This window comes from Salmo salar, chromosome ssa05, assembly GCF_905237065.1.
Source record: "Salmo salar chromosome ssa05, Ssal_v3.1, whole genome shotgun sequence".
Lineage (NCBI taxonomy): Eukaryota > Metazoa > Chordata > Actinopteri > Salmoniformes > Salmonidae > Salmo > Salmo salar.
In genome coordinates, this window is record NC_059446.1 from 9,238,267 (window position 1) to 9,263,006 (window position 24,740).

General features: G+C 44.6%; 1 protein-coding gene across 1 annotated transcript in view; it reads right to left on the reverse strand.

Annotated features, from left to right (window-relative positions):
• Positions 1 to 3,987: 3,987 nt before the first annotated feature.
• The window catches only part of LOC106604189 (protocadherin Fat 2), a 75,647-nt gene continuing 54,894 nt past the window's right edge, over positions 3,988 to 24,740 (reverse strand). The window contains exons 21-27 of the mRNA XM_014198621.2: positions 16,010 to 16,207; positions 14,996 to 15,836; positions 14,105 to 14,259; positions 6,219 to 6,717; positions 5,490 to 5,642; positions 4,942 to 5,041; positions 3,988 to 4,178 (exon numbers count right to left, since the gene is read on the reverse strand). Coding sequence (XP_014054096.2) covers positions 5,506 to 5,642; positions 6,219 to 6,717; positions 14,105 to 14,259; positions 14,996 to 15,836; positions 16,010 to 16,207 — 1,830 coding nt within the window. The 3' untranslated portion in view covers positions 3,988 to 4,178; positions 4,942 to 5,041; positions 5,490 to 5,505. The remainder of the gene's footprint in view (positions 4,179 to 4,941; positions 5,042 to 5,489; positions 5,643 to 6,218; positions 6,718 to 14,104; positions 14,260 to 14,995; positions 15,837 to 16,009; positions 16,208 to 24,740) is intronic.

Genomic DNA, 24,740 nt, shown 5'->3' on the forward strand with positions numbered 1-24,740 from the left:
TCCATTTTTGTTTTAACTAGGCAAGTCAGTTAAGAACAAATTCTTATTTACAATGACAGCCTAGGAACAGTGGGTTAACTGCCTTGTTCAGGGGCAGAACAACAGATTTTTACCTTGTCAGCTCGGGGATTCGCTCTAGCAACCTTTCGGTTACTGGCCCAACGCTCTAACCACTAGGCTACCTGCCGCCCAGATTTAATATGATATGTTTCATATGGTATGTTTTCATTTGTGGATGTCCATCATCCATTTCGTATGATATGTTACTAATTACAATTTGTACGATATGTTACGAATTTGCTAAACATATTATATGTTATGAATTCCAATTTGTTGTAGCTAACATTAGCTAGGGTTAGGGTTAGGAGTTTAGGTTAAAGGGTTAAGGGAATGGTTAGCTAACATGCTAAGTAGTAAGTAGTTGCAAAATGGATAATTAGCTAACATGCTCAAGTTGTCCGTGATAAGATTCAAACACGTAACCTTTGGGTTGCTAGACATTTACGTTATATATGCCCACCCCTTTCCAACCACCCTACTTTCATTTTTTTACCTTAAGTAACCTGTTTTGATGTAACCATACCAAATGTGACATATCATACTCATTTGGTTGTTACTTTACTATGTTACGTCTAGTTCTTGAGACCAGGCTGGTATGCGTTGTTTTATTCTGTAATGCCTAATGAACATGCCGTCTGAAACACAGGCTACGCAGCCTCAGTGTTTCAGTCAGAGTTTCAGCTGCAGTAGAGACAAGGTGAAGTGGAGTGATGTCTTGGTTCTGAATGACCTAGCCTTAATCATGGGGACACCCTTGTCTGTGCATGCTCACTTAAGGAAATCCTACAGCCCTTAGGTAGGAAATGAATACTCCTCATCAGAGTGCCATAAGAGCATTCATCTGACAGGTTGGTGCAACTGACAAGGCTGGAGATGAGATGGATCTTCTGCTGCTTCAGTTGTAGCTGACTCACAACTCATTCACTGCCCGGGTAGTACACATCTCCCTCTCTCTGCCCCCCGCGCCGCCTCCTCACCTCTGCCTCCTGACCCTTTTCCTCGTTATGTACATCCATTAGTTTAATAGCCAGGATCCACAGACTTATGAGGCCCCCGTCCCTTGTACAGAACATGGAGACGTCTCAATCCTCAGTCAACTATCTAAATGATGTCATGCATTTTCCTAGAGAGTGACATTACCATGGAGCTGTTACTCTGAGTAGGCTTAATGTTGGTAAACCTCTGCTCTTCACAAAGGGAAATAGTTTTGTAAATTTATACATGTGTGAATGAGAAGGGAGTTTTATTCTACGAATATGATAATTGTAGAATTTTACGTTGGTAATAAGGGAAGTTGATGAAACATCACATTGTGTCTCCTTGTGGTCACTGCTGGTATTGCATGTACATGTTATAGCCATTTATATATGTCAATCCAACAGCATCAGCACATACAAGTGTTCAAATAAATACTGACAACATACTTTTAATAATAGATCATATTTTATTCATGGCATCTTTACAGTGTTGAAAACAAATTGCCAATACTACGACTTAAAATCTCTCACAGAGAAACAACTTCAAAACATGGGGTTCATACAGCCCACATTGATACAAAAATAATACACACAAAAACACATTCATGTGAACTCATGGGACTAGCACACACATACACAGCACATATAAACACTTTGGGATATCATGATAACTTTGAATTCAGTAATTTTCCCATAATTCCCTGGTTTTCCAGATTAGATACCACATTGACGTGTTCGGACTCAAAATACTTATTACAAAAGAATTACAACTCCGATATTTTTTTTTGGGGGGGGGTATCAAACTCAAAGAATACTTTCACACTATGCACTATTTACACAATTGGCAATATCAGTGATAAAACTTATATTGAAAAGACAATCTGTTTTATGACAAACACGTAATATTTATGATCCATTTATTCATGAATTATGGATTTCTTCTTGCTGTTAGGATCCAGTCCCCTTCATTATTTTGTCACTTATGACTACGTCTCAAATCGTACCCTATTCCCTATGTAGTGCCCTCCTTTTGACCAGGGCCTATAGGGAACAGGGTGCCATTTGAGACGCAATCCATATGACTACAAACATACTGTACTGAATGGTGAGGTCATACATATTACTGTATGCAATATCTTTTTGGTTATATGGTTATTATTGTATGAAATGTAGCTATTTTCTGCATGACACGTAGACATATTCATTCTTTCTAGGAATTGGGTTTTATACAAAGCCAGTCTCTCTCCCTCAGAGAGTGGTCTAGATGAGTGGGCGTTTGATATTGCTGCAGCGTTTTAGTACAGCACATCTTTGTTTGCGAGACCTTGTTGTAATAGTTTCAGATAAACATCCTGTAATAATGCTTAACCCTGAGGAAGAAAATGTGAGGGACTCTTTCATTTACTCTACCGAATGTCAAGCCCACTTAGAATCACATTCTATGGAGACATTCTAAGAATTGACTGGAGAGAATGTAATTAATTCACATCATAGAATGTTCAAGACTCAAATCTTTCATAGAACATTGCAGTCTCTCCCTTAGAGAACTCTGTTAGGGAGCACTGTATCTGCAACTCTCAGTTTCACTGGGTTCTAGACTAGAACACTAAAACATTCTAGAACATGACCTCCTCACAGCTTCCATAGTCGCTCCCCACCATGTCAGAGCCGTTGTAGCAGCGAGAGTTCCGTCCTGCATGCCCAGCCTGTTGTGGTGCAGGGGGAGGAGGAGGAGAGTTACACTCAGCATAGGACGGCATGGCAACGCTGAGGCGCATGCTGAGGCGCCGGTAGCCTGGCGACACATTGTCCATGCTGTGTGCATGTTGCGTCGGATAGTAACTGATGGCAGTGTACTCGTTGGGGCACTGAGAGCTGGGTAAGGGAAGACCGTCAGGCCCCAGGAAGTCATCCAGGTTCTGGTTACTGTAACAGGGGGGTAAGGGAGCGCGGCGGTCACAACGCTCCAGGGGAAACGGGAATCCGCTGAAGCGAGAGTTTCTACGTGAGTCTATTGATGCGGTCACAGAGCCGTAGGTATCCTCCACAATGTCGAACTGGGGAAACTCCTGGACCTGGGGGTACTCTTGGACCGAAGGGTTGGGTCGACCGTAATAGTCAGGATCAGCAGGGTAGACTGAACGGCAGGGAGAAGAGAGTAATACATTATCATTCACTATAGTCCTTCAGTATAAACGCCATTGTTTTCAGATGGATTTTCACACCAATGTTAAAAGTGTCCTTTCGTTATAAAAGTCCTTAACCTCGTTAAACAGTAGGTAAAGTATTCTAACCTCTGAGTGATGGAAAAACCTATTCAAAATCGACACCTTAGTAACTTATCCTCTGCAGGAATTGCCTGCCTGACCAGACTATCGCTCACAGCCACACGCTCTGTATGTATCACAACTGATAATGATTACATTCATGTATGGATGAGTAACCTGCATTGTTTTGATCTAAAGGACAAAGTGAGAAGGAGTATAATATGAATAATGTTTTGTTATATCCTCCAGATCATTCCCCTTCAGACACTTGTCCTTTTAGGTGTCTCATCTGTCAAGTCAATTAAATGCTGTCACTTATTTTTGGATAAAGTGAAGACCGCCACGGCATGTCGGGTAAACTACTACCACAGTCATCAATAAATGTAAAAACTCAGACAGCTATCATCTACTCCAATTATTCAATGAACTCACCTTCATAGTCCTGATCCCAGTGGTGTTTCCTGATGGACTCATTGTCAGAGATGGATGAAGGTGTAGGAGGGAGGTTGGGGGCCACACTGCACACCACAGGCCCCTGTGGCTTCTGCTTCCCGGCCCTTAGGCTTACCTGGGACCCCAGCCCCAGGTCCATCTGGCTGCGAGGCTTCAGAGATCTGAAGGGACTGTTATCCAGGTCATTACCAGAACCCATCAGCGTGCTCATCTCCATTGGGCTGACCTCTGGAGTGTTGGCCATCATGGATTTGGCCAGACTGGGTTGGAAGTAACCGTTGGAGTTCTGAACACAGACAGGCTTCTTCTTCTGTTGGACATAGCGTTTGCGGACGCAGACGAAAACACCGACCAGGAAGAAAACCCCTGTCAAGCTGGCGCAGATCTCCACGATCTCGATGTAGCCCAGCCCGGCGGACAGCTGTATTGATGGAAAGATGGGACACCATTTGGTTAGATTTAGTTAAGGCCGGGCCAGCCCGATATCTGAGTGACTAACAAAATCAATTGGGCCCCCCTGGAGGTCAGGGCCACTGGGCACGTGCCCTGTTGGTATTATGACTACAAGTAACTGGCTAGACTAACTTACCAATCTAAAAATTGTTAGCTGACATGGCTAGTTGAGACTGTCAGTGATTGACATAACAAGAGAAAAACTGCTGATGCACAACCAAATTTGTGTCGTACTATTCTAACTCTCAACAAAAAGTTTGAGACCCGACTTTATATATGTGTTGTAGGCCCCCTAATGACCCTGGGGCCCTAAGCGTCCACTTCCGTTGTTTATGCCTGGAGCCGGCCCTGGCTTTACTAAAACACTCCAGGGCTGAAGTTTCCTCTAGGTACAGATCTAGGATCAGCTCCCGCTCCCCGGATTCTAACCTTACCATTACTGGTAAAATGCCGAACTGACCCAAAATCAGCGTCTAGGGCTCAGGTGTCAAACTCATTCCATGGAAGGGCCCGAGTGTCTGTGTTTTTGCTCCTCCCTTGCACTTGGTTGATGAATTAAGGTCACTAATTAGTAAGGAACTCCCTGCACCTGGTTAGCTTAGTCTTAATTGAAAGGAAAAACCTGCAGAGTTTGACACCCCTGTTCTACGGGCAACTTCACCCTACACCTACTAAAACCAGATATGTTACACAGAGAATTATGGGTACTGTAGTTTAGCATGGTACAATACCTGGGGCAGAGCGTTGCAGTGGATGGAGCCCCCAGAGAAGGTACAGTCATACCCTCCTTGACACGGGTTGGGAGAGCATCTGTCAATTAGGCTCTGACACCTAAAGAAGATGAATACTTTATTGTCCATTATCTTGCAGAGAACGAAAATTAGGCATTTCACTTTTAGTTCCATTTCCAAGGAAGGAAAGAGGACAAACAGAATTCGGCTTAATCATCCCCTGAGCCAATAAGACTAGGAGCATACCGTGGGTAACATTTTCCATGACTAATCAAAAAGAACCAGAACAACTGTACTACTTGGTAGGTGGAGAGGTCTTAAAGATGAGAGAAACGTGAACACTATTTGTCATTTAATAAAAATGTGGTATTAGAAGCATAATAGTGTACGGGTCTTTTTGTCCTAGACATGTGAACACTAATTCCATTGTAAATGAAGTTGATTTCTTGACGTCATCGGAGCAAAGTGTGGGGGGAAAACTAACAATGTGTTTATACCGAGGCTGCCGGGATGGGAGGGAGGGACAGCTATGTGAGAGATAGACATACCTGCTTCCAGCCATATTCAGTTGGCAGTTGCAGATGTAACCTTGACTCTTTGGCACACACACCCCACCGTGGGCACAGGGCTGGGAGGCACAGGGATTGCTGTCCAGCTCACAGCGGGGGCCATGGAAGGACTCTGGACAGCTGCAGGGAACCCTGGAGGGTAAACCAACATATAAACAGGAAGAGAGATCAGCCTATGTTCTAGAACACCATGACAGTTCTCTTACTCTCTCAGTAACAGCAGAGGGATGGTAATGAAGGATAGGATACAAACTATTTCAAAAAGTGGAATATAGGGTAGAGAGTTTTGTAAAGACAGTTTGGTTCCATCCAGTTTTTCTGAGGTCTGGTTATTCAGTTTGCACCTCACTACACTAGTTTCAACTTCCTTGTAGAACAATTATGATAATATTTTATAGACTAGATGACTCCTCCAATCTGTTTCAACACTAGTTTGTTCAACATTCTATTTTCATATTGGTTATTGAATGTCCACCCTCGTAGATGGAAAAATCAGATGTTGTTGAAGGGATACTAGACAATATGCCATAAGTATAGTTACATCTCTGAACTTATATCCATAAACAGCAGTGAGGTTTTCTCTAAACCTGTAGGCTTTGTTGCTACCTTGAATGTTGTGGGTAGAGGCTTACAGTATGCTATTTGTGTTGTTTGTAGAGGTTGACACTATTGGGGAGTGATACAGTATGCCAAGGTTAAGAAACTGACCTCCATTTGATTCCTGCTCACAGATTCCTCCATTCAGACAGGGGTTACTGTCACAGCTGTTCGTCCTGATCTGGTTGACACAGCACTGGTAGACCCCAAACACCCTCCTCCTCCCAGGCCCATTCCACTCCTTATTCTCTTCTGTCCTGATGGGCTCCCCATTCAGCTCCATAGCCTCCAGGCAGCCCACCAAGCCATGTGCCTGGGTCTGGGCCCTGGTCTGGGTCTCTGTAGAGGTGGTGGTGGTGGGAGAAGAACCAGGACCAGGGGGGCCAGCGAGAATCAGAGCCCCATGGGGCTGCATCAGATGGCAGGGTTTAGAGAGGACGAGCTGAGCTGAGTGACTGTGGTCCAGGGTGAGTCTGAGGATGGTACCGTTGACCTCCAGAAGAACGTGGTGCCACCGCCCGTCTGATACTACTGGGGCTGCGTGGACATGCAGGGAACCCGGGAGTGTGTTGCCACAGAGGTACATGAACCTCAACTCTCCACCCATCAGCTGTGGAAGACAACAGAAGAGAAAACATAAGCACAAACGTACAGAACACTGCTCATCCTAACACTGTGGACACACCTAAGACAGTATATATTTTACATGAACATCAACTTTTGTGTGAACCCCAGCAAGAGTTGCTGCTGCTTTTGGAACAGCGAATGAAGATCCTTATAAAATACAAAATATCAAAATTCCTGCCCATCAGCTGTGGAAGATTGTAGAACTCTGCTTATATACACACTGATAAAACTGTCCATCAGCTGTGAAAGATAATATAACAGTGTTCATTGTTGGTAAACTTTTATTCCTCAGAGTCCCCACCAGTCTGAAATAGAGACAGTGGTAGAGAACAAAACACATCAATCAAATCAAACCAAATCAATTTATATTCGTCACATACACGTGTTTAGCAGATGTTAATGCAAGTGTAGCGAAATGCTTGTGCTTCTAGTTCCGAGTAATATCTAACAAGTAATCTAACAATTTCACAACAACTACCTTATACACACAAGTGTAAAGGAATGAATAAGAATATGTACATATAAATATATGGATGAGCGATGGCCGTGTGGCATAGGTAAGATGCAGTAGATGATATAGAGTACAGTATATATACACTGCTCAAAAAAATAAAGGGAAGACTAAAATAACACATCCTAGATCTGAATGAATGAAATAATCTTAAATACTTTTTTCTTTACATAGTTGAATGTGCTGACAAAATCACACACAAAAAAAATCAATGGAAATCCAATTTATCAACCCATGGAGGTCTGGATTTGGAGTCACACTCAAAATTAAAGTGGAAAACCACACTACAGGCTGATCCAACTTTGATGTAATGTCCTTAAAACAAGTCAAAATGAGGCTCAGTATGTGTGTGTGTGTGGCCTCCACGTGCCTATATGACCTCCCTACAACGTCTGGGCATGCTCCTGATGAGGTGGCGGATGGTCTCCTGAGGGATCTCCTCCCAGACCTGGACTAAAGCATCCGCCAACTCCTGGACAGTCTGTGGTGCAACGTGGCGTTGGTGGATGGAGCGAGACATGATGTCCCAGATGTGCTCAATTGGATTCAGGTCTGGGGAACGGGCGGGCCAGTCCATAGCATCAATGCTTTCCTCTTGCAGGAACTGCTGACACACTCCAGCCACATGAGGTCTAGCATTGTCTTGCATTAGGAGGAACCCAGGGCCAACCGCACCAGCATATGGTCTCACAAGGGGTCTGAGGATCTCATCTCGGTACCTAATGGCAGTCAGGCTACCTCTGGCGAGCACATGGAGGGCTGTGCGGCTCACCAAAGAAATGCCACCCCACACCATGACTGACCCATCGCCAAACCGGTCATGCTGGAGGATGTTGCAGGCAGCAGAACGTTCTCCACGGCGTCTCCAGACTCTGTCACGTGCTCAGTGTGAACCTGCTTTCATCTGTGAAGAGCACAGGGCGCCAGTGGCGAATTTGCCAATCTTGGTGTTCTCTGGCAAATGCCAAACGTCCTGCACGGTTGGGCTGTAAGCACAACCCCCACCTGTGGACGTCGGGCCTCATACCACCCTCATGGACTCTGTTTCTGACCGTTTGAGCAGACACATGCACATTTGTGGCCTGCTGGAGATCATTTTGCAGGGCTCTGGCAGTGATCCTCCTGCTCCTCTTTGCACAAAGGCGGAGGTAGCGGTCCTGCTGCTGGGTTGTTGCCCTCCTACGGCCTCCTCCACGTCTCCTGATGTACTGGCCTGTCTCCTGGTAGCGCCTCCATGCTCTGGACACTACGCTGACAGACACAGCAAACCTTCTTGCCACAGCTCGCATTGATGTGCCATCCTGGATGAGCTGCACTACCTGAGCCACTTGTGTGGGTTGTAGACTCCGTCTCATGCTACCACTAGAGTGAAAGCACCGCCAGCATTCAAAAGTGACCAAAACATCAGCCAGGAAGCATAGGAACTGAGAAGTGGTCTGTGGTCACCACCTGCAGAACCACTCCTTTATTGGGGGTGTCTTGCTAATTGCCTATAATTTCCACCTGTTGTCTATTCCATTTGCACAACAGCATGTGAAATGTATTGTCAATCAGTGTTGCTTCCTAAGTGAACAGTTTGATTTCACAGAAGTGTGATTGACTTGGAGTTACATTGTGTTGTTTAAGTGTTCCCTTTATATTTTTTTGAGCAATATATATATATATATGAGAAATGTAGGGTATGTAAACATTATAAAATGGCATTGCATAAAGTGACTAGTGATACATTTATTACATCCAATTTTTAATTGTAGTTTGATACATTTGGCAGATCATTAGTATAAACTGGCAATAGAGGACCAAGACTCGATCCCTGTGGAACACCACATTTGATTTTAGTGGTTGCATTTTTTATTGACCTGTAGTTTAAGACAGGCAGCTCGTTAGGTCATTTCAAACATCAAGACCATCCACGGCATCATCCAACCCGACATTATCCCCATCTCAGCCGTTCCAACCCGACATTATCACCATCTCAGCTTATTCCAACATGACATTATCACCATCTCAGCTGTTCCAACCCAACATTATCTCCAACAGTTCCGGTTGCATGCATTGTCATTTTTTAAATCAATATATAACATTATCTCCAAGAGTTCTGGTGGCAAGCATTGTCAAAAAAACATTGTCAATATATATCACATTAAGGTGTGGGAAGATCACTGTATTACAAGGAACAATAGCAGGTCTATTTCACTCCAGAGAAGTAGCTCATTGTTCCCTCGTTGGCACAGATGCTAGCCTAGCTTCTAGCTAGCTATCAAGCTAGCCAGGTTTCCTTAGCAACTTCTACACAGCCCAGAGCCCTTGAGGCTAGTACCACAGATTGTCTCTTGAGTGTGACTTTGAATCCCTGCTGTTTGTTGCTGTTTCTGTCTGGCCTGCGACCTGCCCTGTCTGGAACTGCGAGGAGTAACAGCATAGCCTACGTTGCTACCATAACAAAGACGGTGGGAATACCATTGAGGACAGTGGTGTTCTATCACAGATAAAGGATCTTTCAAACTAACAAAAAGAGTTCTACAAACAGTTGTTACAACAAGAAAATAGCTTCAAGTGTTGTGTCCAAATACTGGTGGATTCAACTAATAAATGGACAGTCTGACCAGAGAGGTCCAGGACCTGAAGAACAGTTCGCAGTTCTCCCAGGGTCAGCTCGATGAGTTTAAACAGGAGAACAGCAAGATGAGAGCAATCTGTAAGTCATTGAGAGAGGACATCAGTTCTGTAAGATAGCTGTTCTGGAAAGAGACAAGAATTTGAGAGGAACGTACATCTTAGTTAAAGAGGACTATCCTGAAGCTGTGCGCCAGAAGAGGAAAGAACTTATCCCAGCTGTCACGTGTGTCGTTGGGTAGAGATGACCAAAACGCAGCAGGAATGTGGATGCTCATCTTGAATATTTATTAAACACAGAGAGCATGGAAAAAAATAACAAAACGAAGAACGACAAAGGACAGTTTAACAGGCTATGCTCACAACAGCAGTGCTAAAGACAACTACCCACAAAATCGGCAGGTGAAAACAAGCATCTAATATATGACTCCCAATCAGGAACAACGACGTACAGCTGTTCCTGATCGGGAGCAACACAAACCACACAGAAATAGACAGACTAGAAAACCATAGAAAACCAACACTAGAACATATACTCAAACCCCAGACTACATAAACCAAACACCCCTTTAATAATACACACAACCCCAACCATATGAAACAAATACCCCTCTGCCACGTCCTGACCAAATATATAATACAAATACTCCCTCTACTGGTCAGGACGTGACACCAGCAATGAAATGTCCTCTACTTGAGCAAGTGGATTGTACGGTAGTGTCAAACACCATCAAATGTCACACCCCGCTGATGCTGCTACAGTATTGAGTGACTCACCACGCTAATGTAACCCTGTACCAAGCAGGCCTGTCCTGAGTCAAATACATAAGCTATGTCAAACAGTTATACTGTACCTATATTAGAGAGTATTTGAGAAGTGCTTGATTTAGCTCAGAGTTAGCTTTGCTTTTGTGACTTTTCCATTGGTTCAGTTGTTGGCCTACCGGGGAAAAAAAATCGCAGCAAAGTATTTGAAAGTCATTTCACATATGTATTTTACCCAACTCTGGTACCAACCCAAAGCCACACAGGACAGATCTTAATGTGAAATATACCTCTCACTATCTGGTCTAAGAATGTGTTCTTAACTGACTTGCTTAGTTAAATAAAGATTAAATAATATATATATTTAAATAAACACACTACAGTTTACGCTAAACGATACAAATTAAACTACTTGTTTACCATGATGTAAATCTACACGGCATGAAAGTTAAACATCGTACCTGCCGTTAGTGAATAAATTGATTCAGCTGATGCTTCAGTATGGAGCTAACGTGGGAATAAAAGGATCCACTTCCCTCTGTTTTGTTTTGGTGAGAGGAGGTACGATACTTCCAACAGCTCAGACTGCCTGACGTACAGACTCTACCAGACGGACCTGACGTACAGACTCTCCCAGACGGACCTGACGTACAGACTCTACCAGACGGACCTGACGTACAGACTCTACCAGACGGACCTGACGTGAATCAACTCCAGTTAATGAAAAATCGAATTACTGTGTTCAGTGTGTATACCACCTGCGTCCCAAATGGAACCCTATTTCCTATTTAGTGCACTACTTTTTACCAGGACCCTATGGGGTAGTACACTACCTTTTACCAGGGCCCTATGGGGTAGTGCACTACTTTTGACCGGAGCCCTATGGGGTAGTACACTACCTTTTACCAGGTCCCTATGGGGTAGTGCACTACTTTTTACCAGGGCCCTATGGGGTAGTGCACTACTTTTTACCAGGGCCCTATGGGGTAGTGCACTACTTTTTACCAGGGCCCTATGGGGTAGTGCACTACTTTTTACCGGAGCCCTATGGGCCCTGGAGGTGGGCTAGCTCCCCGCGGGAGATGTTTATGATCAGAAGGTGTCCTGTACAGCCACTGTGACTAGTAGGATTAAAGACTATCTGCTTCTTTACAGTGTCTTTCTAGCATGCTTCTCCTTGATAATAATAGAGCTAAGCTGTTAAAGGCTACAGTGGTTTTAACCGACAAGTCACCTTTTCTTCTTTCTCCACAGGCTTGTCACGGAGCGCTTTTGTTCAAATGGGCTAAATCATTTCTACTTCAAAAGGTCATTTAGTTAAAAGATGAGGAATACATGAAAAACATTTAGCTGGTGATCAGTGAGTAGGTCCTAAACTGAATTTCCATTCCAGAAGTTTCTAAAGGATGGATGTGACTGCTTCTCCCGTTTTTCTTTTGGGTCAGAATACTGATGAGATTTGGGAATTGATAAGAATTTGTTGCGGCGAAGCCTAACTCTCAAAGGAAACACATCAATGGTGTAATATCTTCTGACGAAGCCGCTGTGAAGTAAAGGGGGAGGAGAGAAACTAAAAAGAAAAGTCAACTCTTGGATGTTTTCAATTCCATTTGAAGCAATTTTCTTACAATAAAAGGGACTCATGTGCCGAATTTAAAACCCAGAGGTAGGACTAAGAATGGAAAAAGTGAATACTACTTTTTATGTTTCAAGCGTGAACAAATTGAATATTCAATCTATTACGTGTATTCAATGTCACACAAATGGAGAGAAATCCATTGGGAGATGTGTTGCATGCGTGTATTTCCAGTGCAGGTCAAGAAGTTTCATCTGAGGACTCTTTATCTATCTCATCAAAATATACAATCATTTAATATTCCCTTTAAACTTTATGTGGTTAACCTACGTCAGCACTAAGCCCAATCTAGCTCAACATTCCAAACCCAGCAACAATTATCCTACGTACCAAATCTGTTTTTGGGATTTCTTGTCAACTCATAAACCAAGGATCCGCCCCTTTAAAAAATGTTTTGTCTAAAATGACATACCTAAATCTAACTGCCTGTAGCTCAGGACCTGAAGCAGGAAACACTGTGGAGTTTGTGGAAATTTGAAACGAATGTGGGAGAATATAACACATGTCACGTCCTGACCATAGTAAGATGTTATTTTCTATGGTAGAGTAGGTCAGGGTGTGACAGGGGGTGTTTTTCTATGTTTTCTATTTCTATGTTCATGTTCTAGTTTTGTATTTCTATGTTGGTTTTGTTTGGGATGATCTCCCAAAATCAGTGTATGTTTGAGTCAGTGTATGTTTCACCTCTGCGTCACAGTTTGTTGTTTTTGTCATTCAGTTTATTTATGTATTGCATAGTTTCACAGTGCAAATAAAATGTGGAACGACAGACACGCTGCACTTTGGTCCGCTTCTCCATTCGACAACCGTGACAACACATTAGATCAGGTAAAAGATAATACAAAGAAAAAATTGTGTTTTTTGGTATATTTTTTTGTACCATCATCTTTGAAATGCAAGAGAAAGGCCATAGTGTATTAGTCTAGCCCAGGCGCAATTTAGATTTTGTCCACTAGATGGCAGCAGTGTATGTGCAATGTTTTAGACTGATCCAATGAACGATTTTGGTTCAAAATTTTGTATCGAGACAGCCCAAATATGCCTAATTGGTTTATTAATACATTTTCAAGTTCATAACTGTGCACTCTTCTCAAACAATAGCATGGTGTTCTTTCACTGTAATAGCTACTGTAAATTGGACAGTGCGGTTAGATTAACAAGAATTTAAGCTTTCTGACAATATCAGATATGTCTGTCCTGGGAAATGTTCTTGTTACTTCCAACCTCATGCTAATCGCATTAGCCTACATTAGCTCAACTGTCCCGCGGGTGAAGGGGACACAGATCCCGTAGAGGTTAAGTCTTGAACTACATTTCAATTCCACAAGTGTCTGGTCCTTTTTTTATTTAAACGCAGGGTATTGAGTTTGTCAAGGCAGCACACAGATCTGGGACCAGGCTATGAAAGAACTGATGGAAACGGGGACATGAAGATGGAGACAGTCCTCACCACAACGTGGTTGAATCAGTTAAAAGTCCCATTGATCAACCGACACAGACAAAGCCAGCAGAGGGAATAATATGATAAGAGACTACTATGATTGAGCCTGGAATCCACACTGAAATGTTCTCTTCCGTATAAACACAGCCCTCTGATATGCAATCAGGCATTTAGAATGTCTGCTACAGTACAGGGGGGACTGCCAAGGGAAAGGAATGTGTTGATTTTATGATCTCTGATAATAATGTAGTGCAATACATGATACCGTAAAGCACTGATGTACAATGGGCTGTAAATCAAAGTGAACTGATTGAATGAGCTACGAGAGACTGCAAAAGCAAATAAGGACGTGTGTTTTTTTCATCTCTGATAGTACTGAATGCATGTGAGCTTTACAATACCTTCAAACTCCCCCAGTTAGTTGCATTGGTATCCATGATAACGCCTTGTTGCTGGAAGGTCTTGATGCGAAGAGAGAGGCAGAAGTTCTGATTCTCCTCCTCCTCCAGATACAGGTATTTCAGATAGCCCTTCCCGTCAAAACTCACAGCAGACTCTGAAGTTGGAAAAACAGTGGGAAATGTTAAATGCAATTTGTATGAGTTCATCAAGAACACGTCTAATTAACATGTAGGACTAATATTTAAAAACACACATTTTGGATGACTATCTGTCCGTCAAATTAGGAATAGTCACTCAAATGTGTTCTCATAATGAAATATGCTTGATCAAACAGACTTTCATGTAGGAATCGTTCAAAGTTCATACAAATAAAAATACAAATATTTGTTTAAATCCCCTCATGTATTTTGTTTCAGCCTCAGATCTTCCACATCGCTTTCCTAGCGATATTTGGTTTGTTGAGGCTTTGGGTTTAGCCAAAACAGGCTAACTAAAGAGGTGATAACCTCAACGGAATACCTCCACTAAATATGTCTGCCAGGCGGACAACAGTAACTAAGAAGACCCACAACAAGCAGATAATCACTATCCTGAAGGCCCCTAGCTCTCAGCTGCACCCAGCTAATCCCCATAGGAATGTGAAGTGAGTTAGATCATGAAGGGGGTGACTTCAGGCTCCTACTGTGATCATAGAGAGGTAGGAGACTATTTGACTGATAGGGTTCAATCCCAGGTCTACTGTGTGCTCAAAGTACGCGTTAGCCAAGTAATCCAAAGCCTAGGCATTGACTTAGCGAGCTAATTCTGCAATTCTTCACGTCTCAGGCACGTCTCATACAAGCTTGATAAGTAACCTTGTCTAGCTACCAAACCACCTCAGTTACACCTACCGTTGCAGGGGCAGACACTTTCCCAGGTGTGTTGTGGGGTGATGAAGCCGGCCCTGGCTGTGGCGTAATGGCTCAGCCTCTCCCCTCTCATCTGGACTGAGTTCCTGCATCCTCTAGGAGGGCATTCAGCCCCTACACACCCATTATGATGCACCTTGAGAACACTCAGTCCCAATGAGTCTTCTATGTCAGCGATGATCCCTGCCAGCCGGTTGGTTGGTAACGGTTCTACAGTTCCACCATGCGGCCTCCATAGCAGCAGAACCTCCAGGACCAGGGAGTTGGGTTGCTGCTGTAGGCTCACCAGGTGGAGGTCTTGCCTGGTTATATCCAGGGCTGTGCTGAGGCTCCTCTGGAGGCCTCTCCAGTGGTCCCCCAGGAACTCCTCCGGGGAAAGCCCAGCCAGCTGCAGAGTGAGCCCAGCGTCCAGTGCCTGCTGGGTGGGTTTCCACACATGGACCTTCACCCCAGCCCACACGCTGAACTTCCCATCGGAGACGCTGACATTGAGGGAGTAGAGACCAGGTTTCAGGTCTTCATCGGCCCAGATCTTCCCATCCACCAGATCCACAGAGAACCTGGAGAGGCCTCCAGAGGGGCCTGAGCTCGGCCCTGGGTCTCCCCCATCAGGAGACTCCGAGACCAGCTTGTAGTTTAGGATGTCGTGCAGGTCCTGGTCGGAGGCATGGAGCTTGCCTATGACTCGGTTGGAGAAAGTGTCTCCTGTGGTGGTGATGAAGACTTCCAGGGGCATCACAGAAGGAGGGTACTTGCTCTGCTCAGTGACGTTGATCTTCACCACGCAGATGGAGGAGAGAGGAGGGTGTCCACTGTCTGTCACCTGAGGTAAGGGCATGAATCAGTATCTGCTAGTACTATGTAGGTATAAAGTTATACTCCATTTCCACATCCCAAATAACCAGTGGGCACGTATAGACGTCAGACAAACAGATTACAACCAGGTAAATATGTTTTGCATGCAGGGATCCGTTTTATTACAGGAAGATTCGTTACCTGTATTTTCAGTAGGTGCTGTGGCTTGATCTTCTTCTTCAGAGGGGCAGAGATGGACAACAGACCTCCCTGGTCCACGTGGAAGTGGCGGTCCTCGTTCCCAGACACGATGTGGAAAGTGAAGGGAGGTCCATTCTGAGGGGTGTCTCTGTCTGTGACCACCAGCTGGAGGATGCTGCTACCGATGGGCTCGCCCTCCTGACAAGGAAAATACGGTACCATCGTTAGTTGTGTAGTCATGCTATCATACAAACTAGGTCAAGCCGTCCATGACGCCTCGTTCCACAAAGGGCCTAAAACAAGACAGCCCCTAATGATTTTACTACATTGCAAAAACTTGCTGATCGTGATCTTATCTTGAAAAATGTCAAAAGTTTCCAGTGAGTGCAGGAAGTTTCCACCTGGAATGAATGCTACAGTGCTTGACTGAGTGCTGGTATGAGCTCGTCTACACCTGTTGTATTCGGCACATGAACGCAGATGAGCTCACATCAATGTGTTACAATTTGGTAATGTGTTACAATTTGGCAGAACAAGCACAGGTTTCAGGAAGCCTAGCCTTCTAGGTAGCCTAGGGGTTAGAGCGTTGGGCCAGTAACCAAAAGATTGCTGGATCGAATCCCCAAGCTGACAAGGTAAAAATCGGTCGTTCTGCCCCTGAGCAAGGCAGTTAACCCACTGGGCACCGAAGACGTGGATGTTGATTATGGCAGCCCCCCCACACCTGTCTGATTCAGAGGGGTTGGGTTAAATGCGGAAGACATATTTCAGTTGAATGTATTCAGTTATGCAACTGACTAGGTATCCCCCTTTCTCCTCAGGTCATTCCATTTCAGCTGGGACTGCTGGAACAGGTCACTGACACAGAGAGCCCTGTTGGCAGAGATAGGTGACGTGTTGATTCAATATGGCATTGTCTGGATGGATGGATGTACATTTCCATCTCACTCCGTTGCAGTCTCTGGGATGAGATGTTCCCACGGAAGTCCTGGGGTCACTGACAACATTAAATGTGAATTCAATTGTCGTATTTTGAATTGTTTCAAGAGTTCATAAATAGCTATGAATTTTGATATGTTTCATTGTACTGTAAGTGCTATGGATTTATTATTACAGAGAAACGGTGTTATTCTGTTCGTCGGACGGCGGGTAGTTCGAAGAGGAGCGACACAGAGGTGGGCTTCTCTTATTTAAATTGAGTTGATTAGAATCTGGATGTGTTCTTCCTGTCTGTTGTTTTTACTAGCAAAGTGCTACGGAATGTTAATTCAGGTTGGGGGTGACTTCCTGCTTGAATTTGGTTAAAAGGACAGTGAATTTGCTCATATTTTGAGAAGTTGTTAGCGGGTTCCTGTGTGTATCAGATGATGTGTAACCACGTTAAGTCTTATTTAGTCGAGAGTCATTTACTCAGTGTATTCTGTAATGTGTCATGTGTTTCATGTCATTGTTTGAGTGTTTCATTCTTTCATAACGAATAAATCCTATTAGTTTAATTGGGTAAATGCATTCCTCGTTTCACACAGTAAGTCTTTGAATGACTATAGGCTCATAATTTAGCAGGTCTATTGGTAGTTGTTTTATACACTATACACACTGCATATGTCTGGGTTCCACCTTGACATCCCTTTTCTACTTGCCTCAATACATTAATGCTAGAACATTGGCCGCCAGGGTTAGCTATTTGTATCTCAACTCAAATGTTATCTGTCACATGTGCCGAATACAACAGGTTTACACTTGCCCGTGAAATGCTTAGTTACGAGCCCTTTAATCAACAATGCAGAGTTAAAAAGTAAGAACAATCGAGTCCCTTAATAATTGGTACAAGATAGACCCATGTTCATTATAGCCACACTACTAAGTGGTGATGGAAGGAAGGCCTTGACTAGAGTCTCTAGATCCACAGGGCCTGTTGCGTTTAGTCACATAATAATGGAGTCAGATTGATGAATGTAGTTTATTATATTCAGCATCATTTTTACACAATAGTACATAGTAGTTTATGTGTCGGGGGGCTAGGATCAGTCTGTTATATCTGGAGTATTTCTCCTGTCTCAGCCTCCAGTATTTATGGTGCAGTAGTTTATGTGTCGGGGGGCTAGGATCAGTCTGTTATATCTGGAGTATTTCTCCTGTCTTATCCGGTGTCCTGTGTGAATTTAAGTATGCTCTCTCTGATTATCTCTCTCTCTCTCTCTCTCTCTCTCTCTCTCTCTCTCTCTCTCTCTCTCTCTCTCTCTCTCTCTCTCTCTCTCTCTCTCTCTCTCAGAGGAACTGAGCCCTAGGACCATGCCTCAGGACTACCTGGCCTGATGACTCCTTGCTGTCCCCAGTCCACCTGGTCGTGCTGCTGCTCCAGTTTCAACTGTTCTGCCTGCGGCTATGGAACCCTGACCTGTTCACCAGACGTGCTGCCTGTCCCAGACCTGCTGTTTTCAACTCTCTAGCGACAGCAGGAGCGGTAGAGATACTCTGAATGATCGGCTATGAAAAGCCAACTGACATTTACTCCTGAGGTGCTGACCTGTTGCACCCTCTACAACCACTGTGATTATTATTATTTGACCCTGCTGGTCATCTATGAACATTTGAACATCTTGGCCATGTTCTGTTATAATCTCCACCCGGCACAGAGGACTGGCCACCCCTCATAGCCTGGTTCCTCTCTAGGTTTCTTCCTAGGTTCTGGCCTTTCAAGGAAGTTTTTCCTAGCCACCGTGCTTCTACATCTGCATTGCTTGCTGTTTGGGGTTTTAGACTGGGTTTCTGTACAGCACTTTGTGACATCGGGTGATGTAAGAAGGGCTTTATAAATACATTTGATTGGTTGTGAATTTTCACCAAATAAAAGTTCAAATACTATTAAAAATCTTAAATACATTGAACTTTGCTCTAGTCTGTCTGAAGTGCCAGATGGGTGGGGTTTCCAGTTTAGTCCAGTAAACCAGGTAAACTCAATCAAGCCCATATGAAATATTAGAAATTATGCTGAATAGTATTTGAACCCTGGTCTGAAAGAGGATGGACACAAAGAGTGGAGGTAAATGGTGTGTAAAAAACAAAATGTCAGCCGACTTGGACCTTTAATTCGATTTGGGATAAGTCAGGCTGATAGCTACAGGGGTGTACACACACACACACACACACACACACACACACACACACACACACACACACACACACACACACACACACACACACACACACACACACACACACACACACACAGTTTGAGGTGAGGTGCCTGGGAAACAGACATCCCCTAAAGTACCACATTCCAATATTTACAGTTCTGTTATTGACAGCGCCCTACTTACAGTAGCTATGGTTACAAGCCATCACAAGACCAATAAACTGCTCTCCCTTTCTCCTTTTACGACTCTGAATGGCCCTGAGAAGTTCAGGAGTAGGGTTGAATGGCCCTGAGAAGTTCAGGAGTAGGGTTGAATGGCCCTGAGAAGGTCAGGAGTAGGGTTGAATGGCCCTGAGAAGTTCAGGAGTAGGGTTGAATGGCCCTGAGAAGGTCAGGAGTAGGGTTGAATGGCCCTGAGAAGGTCAGGAGTAAGTTTGAATATCCCTGAGAAGGTCAGGAGTAGGGTTGAATGGTCCTGAGAAGGTCAGGCTTCAGGTTGAATGGCCCTGAGAAGGTCAGGAGTAGGGTTGAATGGCCCTGAGAAGGTCAGGAGTAAGGTTGAATGGTCCTGAGAAGGTCAGGAGTAAGGTTGAATGGCCCTGAGAAGGTCAGCAGTATGGTTGAATGGTACTGAGAAGGTCAGGCTTCAGGTTGAATGGCCCTGAGAAGGTCAGGAGTAAGGTTGAATGGTCCTGAGAAGGTCAGGAGTAGGGTTGAATATCCCTGAGAAGGTCAGGAGTAGGGTTGAATGGCCCTGAGAAGGTCAGGAGTAAGGTTGAATGGTCCTGAGAAGGTCAGGAGTAAGGTTGAATGGCCCTGAGAAGGTCAGCAGTATGGTTGAATGGTACTGAGAAGGTCAGGCTTCAGGTTGAATGGCCCTGAGAAGGTCAGGAGTAAGGTTGAATGGTCCTGAGAAAGTCAGGAGTAGGGTTGAATATCCCTGAGAAGGTCAGGAGTAGGGTTGAATGGCCCTGAGAAGGTCTGGAGTAAGGTTGAATGGTCCTGAGAAGGTCAGGAGTAAGGTTGAATAGCCCTGAGAAGGTCAGGACTAAGGTTGAATAGCCCTTAGAAGGTCAGGACTAAGGTTGAATAGCCCTTAGAAGGTCAGCAGTAGGGGTGAATGGCCCTGAGAAGGTCAGGACTAAGGTTGAATAGCCCTGAGAAGGTCAAGAGTAAGGTTGAATAGCCCTTAGAAGGTCAGGACTAGGCTTGAATGGCGGGGACCCAGATACCAAGATTTACCGGGATTTACTGCCCAAAACCACTCCCTTTTCCCGGTGATAAATAGCTGTGAGAAACCGGTAAATTATGATAAAAGATTTATATAAACAGCATGAAATGGAACTGTTAAATTATAGGCTGTCTAAATCTGGCTTCTCTACGGCCTCTGCATGATGAATCAACGCTCAGGGTGGAGACAGACAGCCCATCTCAGGGTGGGGACAGACAGCCCATCTCAGGGTGGGGACAGACAGCCCATCTCAGGGTGGGGACAGACAGCCCATCTCAGGGTGGGGACAGACAGCCCATCTCAGGGTGGGGACAGACAGCCCATCTCAGGGTGGGGACAGACAGCCCATCTCAGGGCTGGGGACAGACCGCCCATGGGGACAGACCGCCCATCTCAGGGTGGGGACAGACAGCCCATCTCAGGGTGGGGACAGACAGCCCATCTCAGGGTGGGGACAGACCACCCTCCCGTGGGGACAGACCACCCTCCCGTGGGGACAGACCGCCCATCTCAGGGTGGGGACAGACAGCCCATCTCAGGGTGGGGACAGACAGCCCATCACAGGGTGGGGACAGACCGCCCATCTCAGGGTGGGGACAGACCTGCCCATCTCAGGGTGGGGACAGACCGCCCATCTCAGGGTGGGGACAGACAGCCCATCTCAGGCTGGGGACAGACTGCCCATCTCAGGGTGGGGACAGACAGCCCATCTCAGGGTGGGGACAGACCGCCCATCTCAGGGTGGGGACAGACAGCCCATCTCAGGGTGGGGACAGACAGCCCATCTCAGGGTGGGGACAGACAGCCCATCTCAGGATGGGGACAGACAGCCCATCTCAGGATGGGGACAGACAGCCCATCTCAGGGTGGGGACAGACAGCCCATCTCAGGGTGGGGACTCCCCGCCCATCTCAGGGTGGGGACAGACAGCCCATCTCAGGGTGGGGACAGACAGCCCATCTCAGGGTGGGGACAGACCGCCCATCTCAGGGTGGGGACAGACCGCCCATCTTAGGGTGGGGACAGACAGCTCATCTCAGGGTGGGGACTCCCCGCCCATCTCAGGGTGGGGACAGCCCGCCCATCTCAGGGTGGGGACAGCCCGCCCATCTCAGGGTGGGGACAGCCCGCCCATCTCAGGGTGGGGACTCCCCGCCCATCTCAGGGTGGGGACAGACAGCCCATCTCAGGATGGGGACAGACAGCCCATCTCAGGGTGGGGACAGACAGCCCATCTCGGTATGGAGCAGCACTTCACAATGCATGTAGATGAATTATCTCATCATGGTAACTTGTGACAGGTAGGCCTACACTTGCTGCAGCATAGTCTATGCTACAGTAATATAAAGACTGAATGTGCATCTAATTTACCCATCTCAATCTGGCTTTCAGGGGTCACCTTGTTTTTTTAATTGTAACGATTATATAATTTTTTTATCCAGCTGCAGAGTTTTAAAACAGCCTGTCACTCGAATATCGTTCCTTTAAATCAGTGCACAAGTGAGCACTCTCTCTCTGTCTCGCTCAGTCTCGCTCAGTCTCGCTCAGTCTCTCTCTGTCTCTCTCTGTCTCTCTCTCTCAGTCTCTCTCTCTCTCTCTCTCTCTCTCTCTCTCTCTGTCTCGCTCAGTCTCGCTCAGTCTCTCTCAGTCTCGCTCAGTCTCGCTCAGTCTCTCTCAGTCTCGCTCAGTCTCGCTCAGTCTCTCTCTCTCTCTCTCTCTGTCTCGCTCAGTCTCTCTCTGTCTCTCTGTCTCTCTCTGTCTCTCTCTGTCTCTCTCTCAGTTTCTCTGTCTCTCAGTCTCTCTGTCTCTCTGTCTCTCAGTCTCTCTGTCTCTCAGTCTCTCTGTCAGTCTTTCTCTCAGTCTCTCTGTCAGTCTCTCTGTCAGTCTCTCTGTCAGTCTCTCTCTCTCAGTCTCTCTCTCTCAGTCTCTCTCTGTCAGTCTCTCTCTCAGTCTCTCTCTCAGTCTCTCTCGCAGTCTCTCTCGCAGTCTCTCTCTCTGTCTCTCTCTCTGTCTCTCTCTGTCTCTCTCTGTCTCTCTCTGTCTTTCTCTGTCTTTCTCTCTCCATCAACTCCATTCAAATTGCATCCCAAAAAGATAATCCTGTTCTAGATTGATATACAGTACAGACCATATATAGATGTCCTAGCCTACCTTTTACAGGGAATCAATTCAATGCAGTATTAGCCTTATATTTAGCTAATTAATATAGGGTTATGCATAATAAGCCCCAAACTCATAGCCTCTGTCTCTTGCGCGATACATAAGCGCCTGTGCTCCGCTGGCCTCTTCAAAAAAAACGCCCCTTAGCTCTTGGAGCCGTGCGGGAAAAGCTGGACGTTTATTTATTTTTATTTATTTTTGTAGCATTTCTTATACCAATAAACTATTCGAAGAGGTAGGCAAGCACTTTCTTGCTGAATGTTAAATACACCAGCCCAATAGAAGTCATGGGAATGGACAGACTTCTGCGTCTAATTCTAGTCCTATATCGTTCAAGAATGTCATCAGAATGATGAAGATGAGGACAACAAAATGTATTTCATTTAACGGTTGAAAGCGATGGAAGAAATGAAGCAACAATAGAGAGAGAAAGAAAGAGGAGGTAGGCTAATAACGTTACAGGAAATATTATGAAAGGTATATATGCGTCAGCCTACTAATTATACACAAATAGGCCCTATTATATTTCAATATTAAAATCCAATTCACTAGCCTATATATTTAACTTTATAATCCGCATGTGCTGCACCAGAATCACATGTTCTCTTCTGCTTTATCATGGTTTAAACGATGTAATATAATACAGCATTATACAATACAGTACAGTAATACAGTTCACACTCAAAAAGATTTGCTTACTGGAGCTTCATTTATTTACCCAATATAGCATACAGCTAGCCACATCTATGGGTTTTTATGTTTTTCTGTCGTGCGTAATGTGCAGTTGCCTATATCATCTAGTATGTATTGTATTTGGTCTTTTTGGGGCTTGGGCTGTAGTTAATATATGGCTAATCAGGCTTAGGTAGCATCAGGTTGGAATTTTCATGCTGATCAAAGCTCTAATCAAATCAAATCCAGACATATTTATATGCTTTATAATGTTTTATAATGTTTTTTTTAATGATGACACTTCCGGTCATCAGGAGAAAAGGGATTTATTCTCGTGATGGACATTTGTAAAACACCGGGAAAATATTTCAACCTTAGTCAGGAGACGCCTTCGGCAAGTCAGCAGACTGTCTTATGATCTGCATGTGTTACTGGGGAAACAACCAGCCAAGCTTTTGAGAAACAACAGATTTCTATTTCAAGGGAGAAGAGTCAGGAATTCTACTCTTTGTGACAAAGGAAAGCAGTGCAAGAACATTTAAACACATTTTCCTAACAATATATCAAACTGAAAGACTCATGACAAGTTGATATAACTTGAAACATGAGACAGACAGACAGACAGACAGACCAGACAGACCAGACAGACCAGACAGACCAGACAGACCAGACAGACAGACAGACAGACAGACAGACAGACAGACAGACAGACAGACAGACAGACAGACAGACAGACAGACAGACAGACAGACAGACAGACAGACAGACAGACAGACAGACAGAGCGAGAGGGGGGTAGGAGGGAGTATGAGAGAGAGAGACAAAGAGAGAGAGCAGGAGGGAGAGAGTCCTTCGACCGTGAAGTACTCCTATCCACTGCCCTGAGATAACTGATAGACTAGCCCATTGTCTATTCCTGGTTGGTGAAGCTCTCTATAGTTTCACGGTTGTGAAAGCCTATGTGGATGATGTAGCCCTCTCATATTTTCTCTTTCAATTGATGAGACCATCTCATCCTCAAAGGTCTTGAGAACATAATATTGGACTTGCCTGAGTTGAGTATGGAAGTTAATTTATATTGACCTGTGGAGTCTCAATAACTGTATTGTATCTGCTAATGACCTCATTATTTAGTCTACTGAATAAAACCTTGAATTCATTATTTATGGCATTGAGTTCATTGGGTTCTTGAAGTTCCAGAACTTGATGAGGTTCCAGAACTTGACGAGGTTCCAGAACTTGACAACGTTTCAGAATGAAAACATAGTAAATTGACTGCTGATTAAGACTATTGTTGATATAGAATGAATGGAATAACAGTTCATGTTAACTCCTGATAGAGTTCATTCAAGGGTCTGTCTATGTCAAAACCCTTAATGGTGCCCCTATTAGATTCATTTGGATAGGATAACCAAATCAAATAAATTAGATACATTCATTATTCAAGTAATTCATCAGTAAATGATCTTGAATATGAATTAGCCAAAAGTCACAGCACACGCCTGATTGGTTCTTCAGCTCTCGATCATTCCA